At 44.1% G+C, this 15,851-nt stretch overlaps 2 protein-coding genes across 5 annotated transcripts in view; both read left to right on the forward strand.

The window, feature by feature from the left end:
• CGN (cingulin) overlaps nt 1–6,515 on the forward strand; it is a 34,035-nt gene extending 27,520 nt beyond the window's left edge. The window contains exon 21 of the mRNA XM_023547313.2: nt 259–6,515. Within this exon, the coding sequence (XP_023403081.2) occupies nt 259–400 (142 nt within the window). The 3' untranslated portion in view covers nt 401–6,515. The remainder of the gene's footprint in view (nt 1–258) is intronic.
• TUFT1 (tuftelin 1) overlaps nt 3,008–15,851 on the forward strand; it is a 43,200-nt gene continuing 30,356 nt past the window's right edge. Inside the window, exon 1 of one of the 4 annotated variants that reach the window (XM_064282587.1) lies at nt 3,008–3,189. In XM_064282587.1, coding sequence (XP_064138657.1) covers nt 3,130–3,189 — 60 coding nt within the window. In that variant the 5' untranslated portion in view covers nt 3,008–3,129. The remainder of the gene's footprint in view (nt 3,190–15,851) is intronic. The other 3 variants (XM_010589431.3, XM_010589433.3, XM_010589432.3) reach the window with 3 other exon arrangements.

Genomic DNA, 15,851 nt, shown 5'->3' on the forward strand with positions numbered 1-15,851 from the left:
GGATAAGGAGAATCTCTTTAAGAAGGGACTTTGCAGATAGTCACTTATTCCTGGCTCGAAGTCAGTATGATTACCTCTTAGTATCTCGGCCCCATCCTATATATCCCATCTCCCCAAATCTCTGATTAGTAGGGGATCTCGTAAGTTTTAGGCCTTAGAAAAATTGGAGTTTCCTTAGCATGAAAAGGGTGGGTGGTGGCTGTCTCAAGTCTTCTACTTCCCCTCCCTTATAAGTATTCCTCTCTCCCTTTGACTCAGGCGCAAAGCTTCTCGCTCAGCTGCTGAGTCAACCCTCAAACATGAAGGACTGAGCTCAGATGAGGACTTCGATAGTGCCTACGACCCCTCATCTATCACATCGCTGCTTACGGAGAGCAACCTGCAGACCAGCTCCTGTTAGCTCATGGTCCACAAGGGCCCAGAAACCCAGCTGGAGGCCTATCCTGGCCAGCCCTTCTCTGCCCTGTCTTGCTGTGCCTTGCCCAGCCTTGGATTCCTCATTCCTATGGGTGACCCAGTTATTCAGACCTGAGATAGGGAGGGGTCTGCGTGATGGTGGTAAAAAGGCATCAGCGCTAAGCTAATAGATGTGGACTTTCTCTTTCCTTTGGAGGAGTGGGTATTTTAGGCCAACCGAGTCCTTCCTTTAATTGCCGACCCCTCCCTCTTCCCCCTCATGAAAGGATGGTCAGCATATAAGCTGAGCAGAACTGAGCAGGATAAGAAGGGATAGACATTGCCATGTATATAAAGTTTTATTTCTTCAGCCCTTATCCTTAAGGCTCAGGGAAATCCCCTATGCAATTCTGCTTCCCTGACTCCTGAAACCCATTTTTCAGGATGAGGGTGGACATTATGGGTAATGGACACGCTGGCGTGCCTCTGCCCACTTAATATACGCTCCTCTTTGCACAGCCGTGGGCCATGAGGTAGTCCCTATACCCTTCCAATTCCTCCCATGCCAGTGCATCCAAGGAACTCTTTCTCCTCTCCTTCTTATTTTCACCATTCCTACCTTCCTTCTTGCCTCTCAGTGCCTTAGCCAGGGTGAGGAAATAAGGATGCGCTTCTTGCCTTTTACACCTGCACATTCATACCTCTCCAAAGATCAGCCTTCCTATAACTGGGGCCCTCAGCCCTCCCTGCTGCCCTAGTGACTGCTCGGGAGCGCCACCAGCTTCTCTGCTGATGAGCCCCTGGGAGAGGGACTTTGGTAGGGCTGTGATCAGGTGGTGGGGGCCTGGTTCTGCTCAGGGTTTCTGTCCTTCCACCCCCTCCTCTGTGACTATGGATGTGGTTATAAGGTGGTTACTCCTGGGAACTCTGACAACTGTCTATACAAGTTCAAAACACAAAGATCTTAATCCCTGTGGCCTTCATTGTGACTTTCCTGACCAAGTGCACCTAATCTCAGGAGGGAACCCAGGATCCTCATTTTCTCAGGAGCTTGGCCCCAATTCAGGGCTTCCTGCCTGGGGCTGGGCTCTGACTGTTGGTAGAAATGGAAAGAGGCAATGGAGGTTTTGTTTCTCCTTTGGATTTGGGGGAGAGTCAAGCCCTGGTGGGAAGGAGGTAATGGGATGATTCACCTCTCTTATTATTTCCTAAGCAGGCTCTGTAGGGAGCTGGGGAGAGGAAGGAGGCTGCCCTCACCAATGACTTGTAATTTCATGATTTTAAAAAATGCCTCTGTTCCTCTGCAAATCAGACATTCGCTCAAGCCAATCCAGCTTTGATTTTATTTTAAATTAAATATTAAAATTATATATCTATACTGAAATCCTTGGTTTGTCTTCTCATTTTTTCTCCTGGCTTCTTTGGCAGTCCAGGTTTTATGCAGAAGCCATTTTACTGTACAGCTTAGAGGCTGAAGCTGGAGTTTTTCTTCACCTCACTAACCCTTCACAACAGATCAGGTGGGACCTGGGACCTAGGGAACCTGAGGTGTTTACAGCGGTCCCATTGTTTGTGGGACAACCCTCTGGAAATATGGGAATACCAAGGCCAGTAAATGCCTTTGAGGATTAGAGGGAAACAGATCAGTACTAGGTTTTATTCCCTTCGGTCACGGGGTATGCCCAGCATTCACCTCCCAGCTACAAAAATCCCCACCGATTCCTACCTGACATAGGACCCAGTCCCTACCTGGGAGATAGGGAAGTTCTGCCATCCTGGCCCTTGTGTTGACTTGAAGAGGGAGCCAGTTGTTCACAGAGCCTATTGCCAGGTGTAGGAGTACTGTCCATTCTGGAGTGGGCCAGACCTCCAAGGTATTCTGCCTGCTGTCCTGGTGAACCATTGCCCAGTGGAGCAGCTACCTGTCTAGAGCAGCTGGGCTGTGAAGAGGCTTTGAGGTCCTGCCTGGCCAACCATCTCTTCTAGGCCCTCAAGATGCCAGCCTGGTTTGCGAGCAAATGCAACAGAGAAGTTGAGGCTCATCAATTTCTCCAGAACACAAATTCCTTTTAAGGCAACATGTCCCGCCTCTCTCAACCATATATGGGTAGCTTTTGGTGTAATAGCTTCTGCAAAACAAGCTCCACCCAGAGCCAAGCTGTTTTTGACTTTGGCCTGGGCTTCCTGCCAGGGAAGGGCACCTGCCAGACAGGCTTAGGCCAGTCTCAGTGAGCTGGCCCTTGGTGTCTGCGATTCCACTGCGGAGGAAAGGTTGTACAGCTCCACAAAACTACAGACTGGTCTATATATAGGAAAATGAGCTTGTATGAAAGCTTTTGCAGGGTTCAACTCCTCATTGCCTAGGGGCTGAGTGATTCCCTCTGACCAGCGCTGATCTTGGGGTTGAAAGGAGTCAGCAGGACTAATGAATATTTTGAGATACAACCACATACGCCAGACAAGATGTTCTGTTCATCAGCCGCAGGTAGCGCCAAAGCCTCGCCTTTATGCAAATCTGAGAGAGTGCCGATGGGACGTATCCTGAAGCCTCTTGGCCCCGCCCACCCCGCTCATTAGGACATTTTCATTGGCGAATGGCACCATGGGGCGTGGCCTATCCCCAGTCCTCGCCCCTGGCACGTCTATACAAGGGGGAGGTTCCGGCGCGCGCGTCTAGTCGGAGCCGAACCACTGCGCCGAGGGGTTCGGTGTGCTGCTGCTCCCCGAAAGAAGATGAACGGGACGCGGAACTGGTGTACTCTGGTGGACGTGCACGCGGAGGGGCAGACCGCGGTAAGAAGAAGCGGCCATACCGCCTCCCCCCTTGGTATTCTCGGTTTCTGATTCCGCCGCCCCGCGCCAGGTGCGGAGCTCGCCGACATCCCCGGTGCCCCACTCGGTGCGACCTGAGGCCCCGAGGTGGCGGCGGCGGCGGTTCCGGGGAGTCGCGGAACGGAGACTTTTTTGAGGCTCGAGGGCTCTGGGCGCCCTGCCCCACCCGGGACTGGGCGTCGGTGCGCGACGGCAGTAACTTCAGCCTTTGGGCCGCGGGGCTCTGGGGCGGTGTACTCACCAGGCGTCGTGTGCGGAGTAGATGGGGTCGTAGGAGAGTGAGCTCACGGGACGGGACCTCTGCGCTCTTTTGGACACTGTGTCGCGAAGAGGCGGGTGAGGCTTTCCTGTGGGCCCCGGTGACCTCGGAGTCCCTTCAAAGAACTTCATGGTGCTTTGGGGGACCAATTAAAAAAAAAAGGTGTAGAGGATGAAATGCCAGGGCTTTTCCTGTGTGGACTGGAGGATGGGGGGCGTGTGGGAAGCGATAGGACTCTCCGTCGAGACGAGCATAGGACTCTACGTTTCCCTGTGGACATTGCGGCTTTCTGCCTGGGGTCACTCCTCTCACATTTCTCCTCCTTCCCCCTGCGGTTCTGCTTCCCTCCTTCCTTCCCCTTACCGGGTAACCGATCGCTTCCTGGGACCGTTGGTTGGTTTTGCTTCCGTCTCCAGCCTCCAGGTCCGAGACAGGTTGATGAAGGGGATGCCTGAGACCGAGGTGAGAAAGGAAGGGAAGTGACCCACGCGAGGGGTTCTGGGGGATGGGGGCGCCACCCTACCCCTCGCTTCCTGGCCTCCAGCCCTTGCTCTCCTACACGCTCCAGCTGACCATATGGCTTCTCCAGAGGCAGAGGGGACTAATGTGTCCCAGAGTGTTTCTAGGCTCTTCTGGGGATCTTAACCCAAGTGGGTGTATACTATTGTATCGATTTCCAAGCTGTTGTGGGTGATAGTGAAATGGGAGCCAAGGAAGCCCCCCCCCATCTGATACCCGTTTCCTGTACCTGCCTCGGCATGTCCTTGAGGTAGATAGAGCTAACCGAGCTGCTGCTGGATTAGTACTCTTCTTCAAAATATATTTGTAGAATAGGTGCTCATATCAAGTTTAGGGTACAGATGATCATTTAATTCTGTTTACAGTCCCTTCTCCATGTCCACCAAGGCTGTCAGTGTTTCTATCACATTACAGTACAGGTCTTGCTACTGCGGAGCCTCAGCGCCCCCAGCCCCCAGTCTTCTGTAGTCTTCCACTCTCCCAGCCATGGACTCTGAGGAGATAAGGGAAATCCATCTTTTATTGTGTCAACCCCAATTCCAAGTCCTGGTTAGTTCCACACTCTTGCTCACTGTTTTGGAATGGTTAAAGCAAGGAAAAGGGCATGAGGTAAATAAAGGAGATGGGTGTTTGGACTTCTTTTTGCTTGCTGAAGAAAAGAGATCCAGAAAGAGGTCTAAGGCCAAGGTATTGGCAAGGTTAAGAATGAATCAACAACACCCTCCACTATCCCTTGATATTTCTTTATCGTCGGGTGGGGCGGAAAGAGCAGTAGAAGCAGTGAATGAGGCGTTCATTCTCCGGCTACAGATTAGTTTGAAGCTAATCTGAGACCTCTAGAGCAAGGGGGAGACAGAATTCTCTTTTATTTCTTCTTTCTGTGCTGGGCTTGAGTTATTTTACCCTAAAGCTAGGAATGAAATACTCATTACCCAGATCTGACCTGGGGTCTTAAAGAGGAGGAGAAGACGGTAAACAATCAGTCAGGAGAGAGGCTTTGTCCTGAATTCCTCTCCTGTGAGTCAGCTCTCGGATAGAATTTATGGCTCTGGACAGTCCCCAGGAACCTGTCATATAATCCACACCATTGAATGAACAGATGTTTCTTCTGGGGTGGGCAGTGCGGGCAGTTGAACTGACTGGAGCTCCTGATAGGAGTCAGGACCCTGGGCCTCTGTTGGTGTTTTCCCACTAGCCGGGCCATATCTTTTAGCGCACCACACATGGATATGGAAGAATGCATAACATACTCTGGGTTGTTTTTATTGAAGGCAGATGTAGCAGGTACAAGAAACCAGTGCTTTTCAAACTACAGATCATAACCAGTAATGGGTCTGAAATCAACTTATTGAGTCCCAACCAGCCTTAAAAAATGATAATAGAGAATCAGCACTCTCAGAATGTATTGTCACGAGAGAGGGTAGGCCTTTTCCGCAAAACGTCTGTTTCAGTTGTATATATGCTCACATATTAGATATATATTTGTGTGTTTATTGGATCATGGTGCAAAATGTACTTCTTAGGTGTAAAAAAGAAATTTGCAAGCTACTGTAGTAAGTTTTACTGGCAAATAAAAGAACAAATAAATCTCAAACTCATTTTTATTAGACATTCCCATTAGGTTCCTTTGGTTATCAACAGCAGAGAGTGACTCCAGCTAACTTCAGCAGAAGAGGAGTTTATGAGGAGGAAATGGAGCAACTCACAGAATTTAGGGGAAAGCTTAAGTCCAGACCAGGGGAGTCCTGGGAAGGGTAGGATTTCTGCTTCTGTGTGAATCGATTCCAGCTGTTCTAGGTCTTTTTGTGCAAGATTTTAGAGAGAGAGTCCCTCCCTTGGCCAGGGAAGGGCAGAGTTCATGACTGACTGGTAATCCACTAGATTACCCAGTGAACCCAAAACCAAACCCAAATGCCGTCCAGTTGATTCCGACTTATGGTGACCCTATGTGAAGCGACCCAATAAAGGAGGAATATTTTCCAAAGCAAAGCCCAAGTGCTGTTACCAGTGAACGTGAATGGAAACTGTGGCAAAAGCAAGAGACATTCATTACACTAGACGTTGGCATGGGTGATTCTCTGATATTCTTTTTTTACATCATTTTTATCTGAGGACTATATACGAATGGTTTTAAAATGATCTAATGGTATCAAAGCCTTTTAAAAGAAAATAGCAGTCCCCCACCCCAGTTCCTGCTCCATGGAAGTAATTAACCACTTTCAACTCTTTTAGCTACTCATCTGGTGTTTACCTCACATTTGTAAATAATAAGCTTAAAGCAATAGTTCTTGATTTATCAGTTTTAGACATCTATTGACTTCCTGTTGTAGGAATTATAGTGTTATCAACGTTACCCTTCTTTCGAATATTTGCATTTTTTCATCCTCTCTATTTTTTTATTTTGACTAGTCTTGGCCAGAGAGGTTCTCTTGATGCCTGGGTGAATTTGCTATAGACTGAACTGTCTTTCCCCTGGAATATGTGTCATTCCTTCAGGACTTAGAAACTGTATTAGATTAATGCCAAGTCTTTCCTGAGCCCCACTTTTTAAAAATTTTTTAATTTTATTTTTAACTAGAGCTGTGATTTATTGAGTGCTGACCATGGGCCTTGTATTTTTTTAAAATAACAGCTTTATTGAGATACAATTCGTATACCACATGATTCATTTACAGCATATAATTCAGTAGTTTTTACTGTATATTCACAGTTATGTAACCATCCACACAATCAATTTTGGAACATTTTCATCACCCCAAAAAGAAAGCACATATCCATTAGCAGTTATTCCCCATTTTCCTCGAGTATCCTACCTTCCCCTCTCCCTGCCACAGTCCTAGGCAAGCACCAATCTACTTTCCTTCTTTTAGGAATTTACCCGTTCGGTATATTTCATATAAATGGAATTATACAATATGTGATCTTTTGTGACTGGCTTCTTTGACTTAGCACGTTTTTAAGGTTCATCCATTGTAATACGGGGGCCCTGGTGGCATAGTGGTTAAGAGCTTGGCTGTTAACCAAAAGGTCGGTGATTCGAATCCAGCAGCTGCTCCTTGGAAACCCAGTGGGGCAATTCTACTCTGTTCTATAGGGTCGCAGTGAGTCGGAGTCAACTTGATGGCAATGATACTGTAATGTGAATCAGTACTTCATTCCTTTTATGGCTGAGTAGTATTTCATTGTATGGGTATATCTTCATGGCTGTATTTGTCTTTTTTTTTTTTTTTATTCATCTTAGATAATTTTGGTGGACATTTATCCAAGGGTTGTTTCTACTCTTTGGCTATTATGAATAATGCTGCTGTGAACATTCATGTACAAGTTTTTGTGTGAACCTATGTTTTCATTTCTCTTGAAGAGAAATACCTAGGAGCAGAATTGTTTGGGCCAGAATATTTGCATTTTAAAAGAGGATTCATCTGGGGTCATTGATACTTACCACAAAGGAATGAATGAATTATAATGGTGGAGGCCCTGGCTCTGTGACACCTGGGTGGGGAAAAACACTTGGACAGAGGAACCTTTTAAGTTTGGTGACTGCCTGTTCCTCCCACTCGTGAGACTTGCCCCCAGCTCAGCCTGTAAATTCCTCCTTGCACCGTTCTGTCTCCCCCACTTATTGCCAGGTTCTTACTTTCCAGAGCACAACAGCCGATATCTCCTAAGCTGCCTGCAATTTGGGAAATCCTGGGCTCTGCAGGAGCGAGGGGAAGATCTGAGAGAGGAAGGTTACCTAATCACGAGGCATTTGGCGCCAATGTTTGCCCATATTTCTCTAGGGTGGAGGGGGGTGTGCACCTAGATGGTTTCGGTTCCAGACACATGTGCTCAGAGTGGGTGGGGACCAGCTTCCCTGCCTGCTGATAATTACTGTACATGCCTCTTAGGGTTACAATGCAGAGTCTTGTGAAATACCTTTATTTCCCCAGGGGTGGGGAGGTTTGGTTGGGGGAACAAGGGTGTATCAGGGAGGCAGGGGGCAGGAGCAGAAAAAGGAGAGGAAAATACAGGGTAGAATGGGGATGGATGGATGAATGAAGAAGAGATAAATGGTCTTTTAGATCTGGGGACACAAAAGCAAAAATCACAAAGCAGAGTAGTCAGAGACTAGAGAGGGCAGGGTCACCTGTGCCAGCCCGTTGAGGGAAGGGGACTTTGAGGAACTTGCTCTTACATTCCAGGCTGGCTAGGCACTGGGTGAGTTTCCTAGAGAGACTGGTTCAGCAAAAGGGTGCCTCCTTTAGAGCTGAGGGTTTGGGAGCCCACCTCCCCCTATATACACACTCCCTTGCTGCCAGGGCTCCAGGTAATGAAAAGAGCTGCCCCATTTAGGGTGCCACCCCTTCTACCTTTTTCTCATTTCACCTCCCAATTACCCGGTCAGCCCTCTGCTTGTCCAGCCCTTACCTCTGGGCAGGTAGCCAGACAAAAAGCAGCAAACACCTGTTTTGTTGGCTAATCTGTGGGGAGGAACAGGAATGCTTCTTTGTCCTATACTCAACAAAAGGGCATTTCTGACTTGGAAAAGGCAAGACCAAGGCCCATGAAACCTGTGAGCTGAGTGGGTTAAGAGTTTCACCTGGGAGAGGGTTGGCCCTTAACCACTCCATCTGGCCCACTTTTTCAACTTTATGGGGTTTTCCTCATGCTGGCCTCTTGGGAGCCAGTGTTACAAGGAGCTGACTATTTTCCAGAGTGGGGAAAATGAGGCGGCTGTCGGCACAGTTTGAAAGACCATATACATGGGGGGAGACGGGATTGCAGCACAAAGTGATGGCGGAGTGGTTAAAGGGGTGAGGGTGAATTAAGGATGCTGGCTTCCTGCTTGGGGCAATTTCCACTTCCTTAACTTTCTCTTAGGAAGAACCCTACACTTGACCCCCACCCACCACCCAGTTCTCCTGGCTTCCATATGAGCTTGGGGAGTGGGAGTTGAGGAAACATAAACCTTTCCCCCGTTCAGATGAGCCTGTGGTGCGAGCTCCTAAGCCCTCCTCTGTTTATCTCCCTGAGGCCTCCCATTTATCTTCCTGTGCCTTTTCTTTAGCGCCTCGCTTCTCTTTAGCGCCTCTCCTTAGCGTCTTGATCTCTAACCCCTCAACTATATGTTTACCCCCTCCCCACTTTGAGGGCTGAGTCAAAGCGAGAGATTTGTTTGAACCGAGTGGAGAGGCTGCCTGTAATTTGGAGGTGGCTAGGCATCTACCCAAGAATGTTTATGAGGTTAGAGGCTGCCTACCTTGTGATTAGCTCCGCTCCTTTTTCCCTAGAGAAGAATGCACCACTTCCCATCCTGTCCTTCAGTGAGTCCCCAGTGGAGACCACCCTGGCAGACGTTTTTGGGGTTTCCCCAAAGCTCTCTGAGGCCTGTTCACAGCCCTGGGGTCACTCCAGATTCAGAAACTCACCAAACACACCAAGCGGAGAGGAGTCCCTGCTTTTCCCTCTTTGGCTGTGGGTTGGGGTTGTGGAATGAGGTCTGTGGCCTTGCAGGCTGAATTCTCTGCTTCTGGGGGATGAGGTGCCAGGGGGGCCGTAGATTTATTCGCCAGCCTCCCTTCAGACAGTTAGTGTCATTCACCCCTTGCATTTTTCAGAGTTGCTCAAAAAAGTAATGCTACCTCACCTTTGTGGAGTGATTTGTGGTTTGCAAAGCACTTTGACATGATTCTAGCCTCCCAAAAACCCTAAAATGTAGGCAGGGTAGGTAGTATCAGCCCCATTTTACAGATAGAAAACTGAGGCTCAGAGAGATAAAGAGCCTTGTTCAAAGATTACTGGATGTCAGTCAGGACTCAGACTCAGCCTCTGACTCCAAGTACAGTACGTTTTCTTTCCCTCTCTTTATATATTTTATCATTGGAGTGGAGTGTTGCACAAATATATTTTTGTCGCTAAGGTTTCAATCAGCTAGGCGTATGTGGAATGGAAGTTTCCTTTCCCTGCCCTGCTTAGTGTGTTTAATGTTTGTGAACCTCATGCTTTTTGTATGTGTTTACATCCGAGGGAAGCCGTGTAGCCTGGTGGTTAGGAGCACAGACTCTGGAGCTGTGTGACTTGGGTGTGAATCCTGGCTGTGCCTCTTATTACCTGTGTAACCTTGGGCAAGCTATTGAAATTCTGTGCCATGGTTTTCTCATCGTAAAATGAAAATGTTGATAATAACCAAAACCCAGACCCATTGCCATCATGTCAATTGCGACTCATAGTGACCCTATAGGAGAGAGCACAACTGCCCCATAGGGTTTCTAAGGAGGCGTTGGTGGATTCAGACTGCTGACCTTTTGGTTAGCACTGTATCTACCATATAGTGTTGCGAGGATTCAATGAGTTAATACATGTAAAGCACTTTGAATAAGGCTGGACACATAGCAATTGCTCTGTGTGGGAGTTGGCAATGACTAGTATTATGAACATGTACATATGTATCTAAATAAATAAGAAGTCATATTTTATCAATGTGTGACTTGCCTTTTGTTTTTTGTTTGTACTTAATATTTCATGGGGATGTTTGCTTTCAGTTCATAGAGATTTATTTATCAGCAGTGTAGTATTTCATAGTGTGGATATCACCGTACTTTATTCACTTACCGATTAGAGAATATTTATGTTGCTTCCAGTGTTTAGCTATTGTAAACAGGGCTGCAGTTAACAGCCTTACACATATATCTTTGGGCAAATGTGCATGGGTTTTCATAGGACAGTTTCCTAAAATTGACATCACTGGGTGAAAGGGTTTGCATATTTTAAAATTTTATTAATATTGCCAAATTAAATTCCAAAAATACTTTTATAAATTTATACTCTCTCTGACAGTGTATAAGGTTAATCTTTTTCCCTGCATCCTCACTGATCCTGGATATTATCAGTTTCTTTAATATTTGCCATTCGGTTTGTCTAGAAATACCTCTCTGCAGGATCTACACGAAGAAAACTCAGTGGCTCTACTGTGACGCAGAAAGAAGGCTGGCGTATATAGGAAGTTTTAAAGCATAGCAATAAAATGAGTACCTGTTTACCTAACACCCAGCTTAAGAAATGAAACTTTACCAATACTTTTGAAGGCCCTGCTATCCCTCTCAGATCGTATCGCTCTGCGTGCTCCACAGAAATGATCACTGTGCTGAATTTTATGTTTCTGTCTCTGCTTTTTATTGTAATTTTACTACGTATGAATAGAAACTCAAAGAATATGTTGCTTAGTTTTGGCAGAGTTTGAACATTATATACATGGTACCATCTATATTCTCCACCTGGCTTTTTCTTAACATTATTTTTGAGGTTCATTCATGTTGATGGATGGTGCTGTAGTTCATTGATTTTTCACAGCTGAATAATAGTTCATTGTACTAATATCATATGTCAGAGTTTATTCATCCGGTTTCTTGTCAGTGGACCATCTGGGTTGTTTCTAGTGTTTTGCTGTTGCAAACAATGCTGCTGTGAACACATTTCTACATGTCTTATTTTTGTGTGTGTTTTTTAATAAATTTAATGAAATTTCCCCAAAAATGATATCTCATTATTGTTTTAATTGGTATTTCCCTGAACTGGTAAGACCGAGCATCTTCTCGTACACCCATTAGTCTCTTGTATTTCTTCTAGAGTTGCCTTCTTAACCTTTGCTCATTTTTTTCCCTTGATTTTCTCTCTTTTCTTGTCTGTTTTTTCCAGTATCTTATACTGCTTCTCAAAACAGAGGAGTCTGAGTTTCTCAAAAGAAAGGAAATTCTGCATCTTGCTTTTTCTTACCACATCACCTGGAATTCGTTTTTGAGTACCTACTCTAGACCAGGCACTCTGCTAAATAAATCATCCATGTCTTCAAGGAACTCATGATTTCAGTGGGAGAGATGAATGAAAAGAACGGGATAGTGTGAGAGTGTGGGATATGTAGGGGGCAGTGGGTGCAAGGAGCAGGCCCTGACTGAGGAGTGTGGGAGTAGGACCCTCAGAGGAGGGATGCTTGAAGACTGGGTGGGAATTCTCCAAGGAGGCAAGGAGGAAAGGGTATCCCAGGAGGGACCAATATGTGCACCTATGGGTAGGTGGGAGTATGTATGGCATTGGAAGACTTGTCAACAGAAATGGAAATTGGGATTCAGCTTTCTTACAATCTGATCAGGAAGGTTTCGGATAGTTGGAATGTAGGGTACATGTGGGATACTGGTGGGAGTCAAGACATGTGGTATAAACAATGATAGACCTAGTATAAGGGACTTTAATGCCATGACAAGGAGTGCCCCGCTTTTTAAGCATTTTATTGAAGGATAACTTGCGTATAGAAGAGTGCATATATCATAAATGTACAGTCAAATAATTTGCACAAACTGGACACATTCCTGTAACCAGCACCTAGATCAACAAATAGATCATTACCAGTACTACAGAAGCCCCTTCAGGTCCCCTTCTGGTTACTACCTATCCCCCACCCTCAAAGGTAACCACTGCTCTGACTTCTAAAGCATATGTTAGTTTTGCTTATCTTTGTACTTTTTATATAAGTGGAATCGTATAGCATAATTTTGTGTCTGAATTCTTTGCTGTGAGATTCATTCATGTAGCATGTAACAGTAATTCATTCATGTTGCGTGTAACAGTAATTCATTCTTTTTCATTGTTGTACAGTGTTTCATTGATGAATATATCACTACTTAACCGTTCTGCTGCTGATGAACAGTTGGGTGCTTTCTAGTTTTTGGCTGTATGAAAAATGCTGTGATGAAAATGGTAGTGTATTTCTTTCTGGGGAACATACGTACGCATTTTTGTTGGATAGATAACTAGAAGTGGAATTGTTGGTCATAGGGCATGCAAATGTTCATCTTTGGTAGATATTTCTTTTTTTTTTTTTAATTGTGCCTTAGGTGAAGGCTTATATAGAGCACATTAATTCCTCATTAAACAATTAATACACATATTTTGTAACATTGGTTGCCAACCCTGCGACGTGCCAACATTCCCCCTTTCTCGACCTTGGGTTCCCTATTTCCATTCATCCAGCTTTCCTGTCCCCTCCCGCCTTCTTTTGGTAGATATTTCTAAACTGTTTTCCAAGGTGACTGTGATAACCAACACTCCTACCATCAGTGTATAAGAATTCCAGTTCTTCCATATCTCAACACTTGAGCTTTTTTTTTTTGGTCATTTTCATTTTAGGTATTCCAATGGGTACGTTGTGGTATTGCCTTGTGGTTTTAGTTTCCAGTTCCTCGATGGCTAATGCCATTGACCTTTTTTCATGTTTATTGGCTGTTTGGATGTCCTCCTATGTAATGTGTCTGTTGAAGTCTTTTGCCCAGTTTTCTATAGAGGTGTTTGTCTTTTTTCTTTTCTTTTTTTTTTGGTTTGTTTTGAAATAATTTTAGATTTAAAGAAAATTGCAAAGATAGTACCAAGAGTTTTTGTATATGCTTCACGTGGTTTCCCCCAATGTTAACATCTTCTATAACTATGGTAAATTTGTCATAACTAAGAAATTAATGTTGGTATAATACTGTTAGGAGTCCTGGTAGTGCAACGGTTAAGTGCTTGGCTGCTAACTGAAAGGTTGGTGGTTCAAACCCACTCAGTGGCTCATCGGGAGAAAGACCTGGTGATCTGCTTCTGTAAAGATTATAGCCAAGAAGACCCTATGGGGCAGTTCTACTCTGTCATATAGGGTCACTGTGAATCGGAATCAACTTGATGGCACCCAACAACAACGTAATACTATTGAGTAAATTATAAATGTTATGTAGGCATCACCAGTTTTTTCACCAATGTCCTTTTTCTGATCCAAGATCCAATCTAGGATACCACATTTTGTCTTAAGTCTTTTTATTTTGTAGAATTCTTTACATATTCTAGTTATCTTTGGTCTAATACATGTATATTGAATATCTTCTCCTCTGGGGGCTGCTGTGTACTCTTTTAATGGTGACTTTTGGTGAAGGAAAGTTTCACATTTTAATATAGTCCAATTTATTTTTTTTTTCTTTTATGGAAAGGATTCTTTATGCCAGGTTTAAAAATAATTTTGCCAATGCCGATGCCATAAAGATGTTCTCCCATGGTTTTATGTAAAACCTTTATTATTTTGCTTTTTACATTTAAATCTTCAATCCATTTGGAATTGATTTTTGTGTGTAGTATGAGGTAGGAGTTAATATACTTTTTTTTTTTCATACAAGGCATTTTTACTTTAACCTGTAAGTATATGGAGTCATTAAATTATGTCAAAGAGGAGCATAATATCAAATTTGAGAGAACTGGTATTTTTCTGTTTTTTTATGTGTGTTAATCACTGTGTACTCATTTAAACATCATACTCTGTTTTATCGACTAAAAAAAACTAAGCCTGAGAGAGAGTGAGAGCAATTCATGTAACAAATAAAAGCCAGAGTGAGTATTTGAGCCAAGGCTTAACTGTTCCAAATGCCTTTTTTTTTTTTCTGCAAAGGAAAGAGAAAGTCAAGTTTGCTTTGAGGGCCAAGGGGACCAGGCAAGAAATCTGGTGATCTAGTTACTATTGTGTATTATCTTATTCTATCTATCAAAGTGGAAACCCTGATGGCGTAGTGGTTAAGTGCTACAGCTGCTAACCAAAGGGTTGGCAGTTTGAATCCACCAGGCACTCCTTGGAAACTCTATGGGGCAACTCTACTCTGTCCTATAAGGTCACTATGAGTCAGAATCAACTCAACGGCATTGGGTTATGTATCAAAATAAAAGATGTATTCTAAACTTTTAAAAAATAATAAGAAGAAAAGAAAATGAACAAAGAAATGGACAATAACCTACATAAGGGTTAGGTTGAATAAATTGGTTTAACGTATTCCATGGAGCAGTCATTAAATACCAATTTGAAGAATGTTTAATGTCTCGAAAATTAAATGTTAAAGGAAATAAAGCCAGTATACAATTGTGAACAATATTATACTGTTTAAAAAATGCACATAGAAAAACTATAAGGAATTCAACTAACATTTTAGTAGTGGCTCTTTCTGGGTAGTAGGATTATAGTGTTTATTTTCTTCTTTGTATTTTTCAGTACTTGTCCCTGAAAATTCTTCAGAGTATTACTTACTTTTTTAAAAGATTGTTATAGATTCACATGCAGTTGTAAGAAATAATAGAGATACCCTGTACCCTTTGGAAACCGTAGTGGTGAAACGGTTAAGAGCTATGGCTGCTAACTAAAAGGTCAGCAGTTTGAATCCACCAGCTGCACCTTAGATACCCTATGGGGCAGTTCTCCTCTGACTATAGGGTCACTGTGACTCAGAATCGACTTGATGGCAACAGGTTATTTTCAGTGTCTTTATAAATCCGATCTTTATTTGTCTTTGGGGGTTGGCATGAGAATGATAATATCAGAAGGTTATGTGGCACAACATTGTATGTGATACATATCACTAATGATAAGATGTACCAGAAAATAAGGATGGTTGTAAGTGCAGTTGGTCCTAACTGGACTACATCCTAAGTCGAGGACTATCTCTAGTATGTAACCTTTTGGGATTAGCTTTTTTCACTCAGCATAATTCTGTGGGGATTGTCGTTGCATGTATCAATAGTTTGTTCCTTTTTATTGCTGAATAGTATTATACAATATGGACATCTGTCTTAGTCATCTCATGCTGCTGTAACAGAAATACCACAAGTGGATGGCTTTAACAAATAGAAATTTATTCTCTCGCATTCTAGTAGGCTAGAAGTCCAAATCTGGGGTGTCAGCTCCAGGGGAAGACTTTCTCTGTCAGCCCTGAAGGAAGGTCTTTTTCATCAGTCTTCCCCTGGACTAGAAGTTTTTTTGTGCAGGAACCTCAGGTCCAAAGGACTTGCTCTGCTTCTGGCACTG

Source organism: Loxodonta africana, chromosome 3 (assembly GCF_030014295.1).
Source record: "Loxodonta africana isolate mLoxAfr1 chromosome 3, mLoxAfr1.hap2, whole genome shotgun sequence".
Taxonomy (NCBI): Eukaryota; Metazoa; Chordata; class Mammalia; order Proboscidea; family Elephantidae; genus Loxodonta; species Loxodonta africana.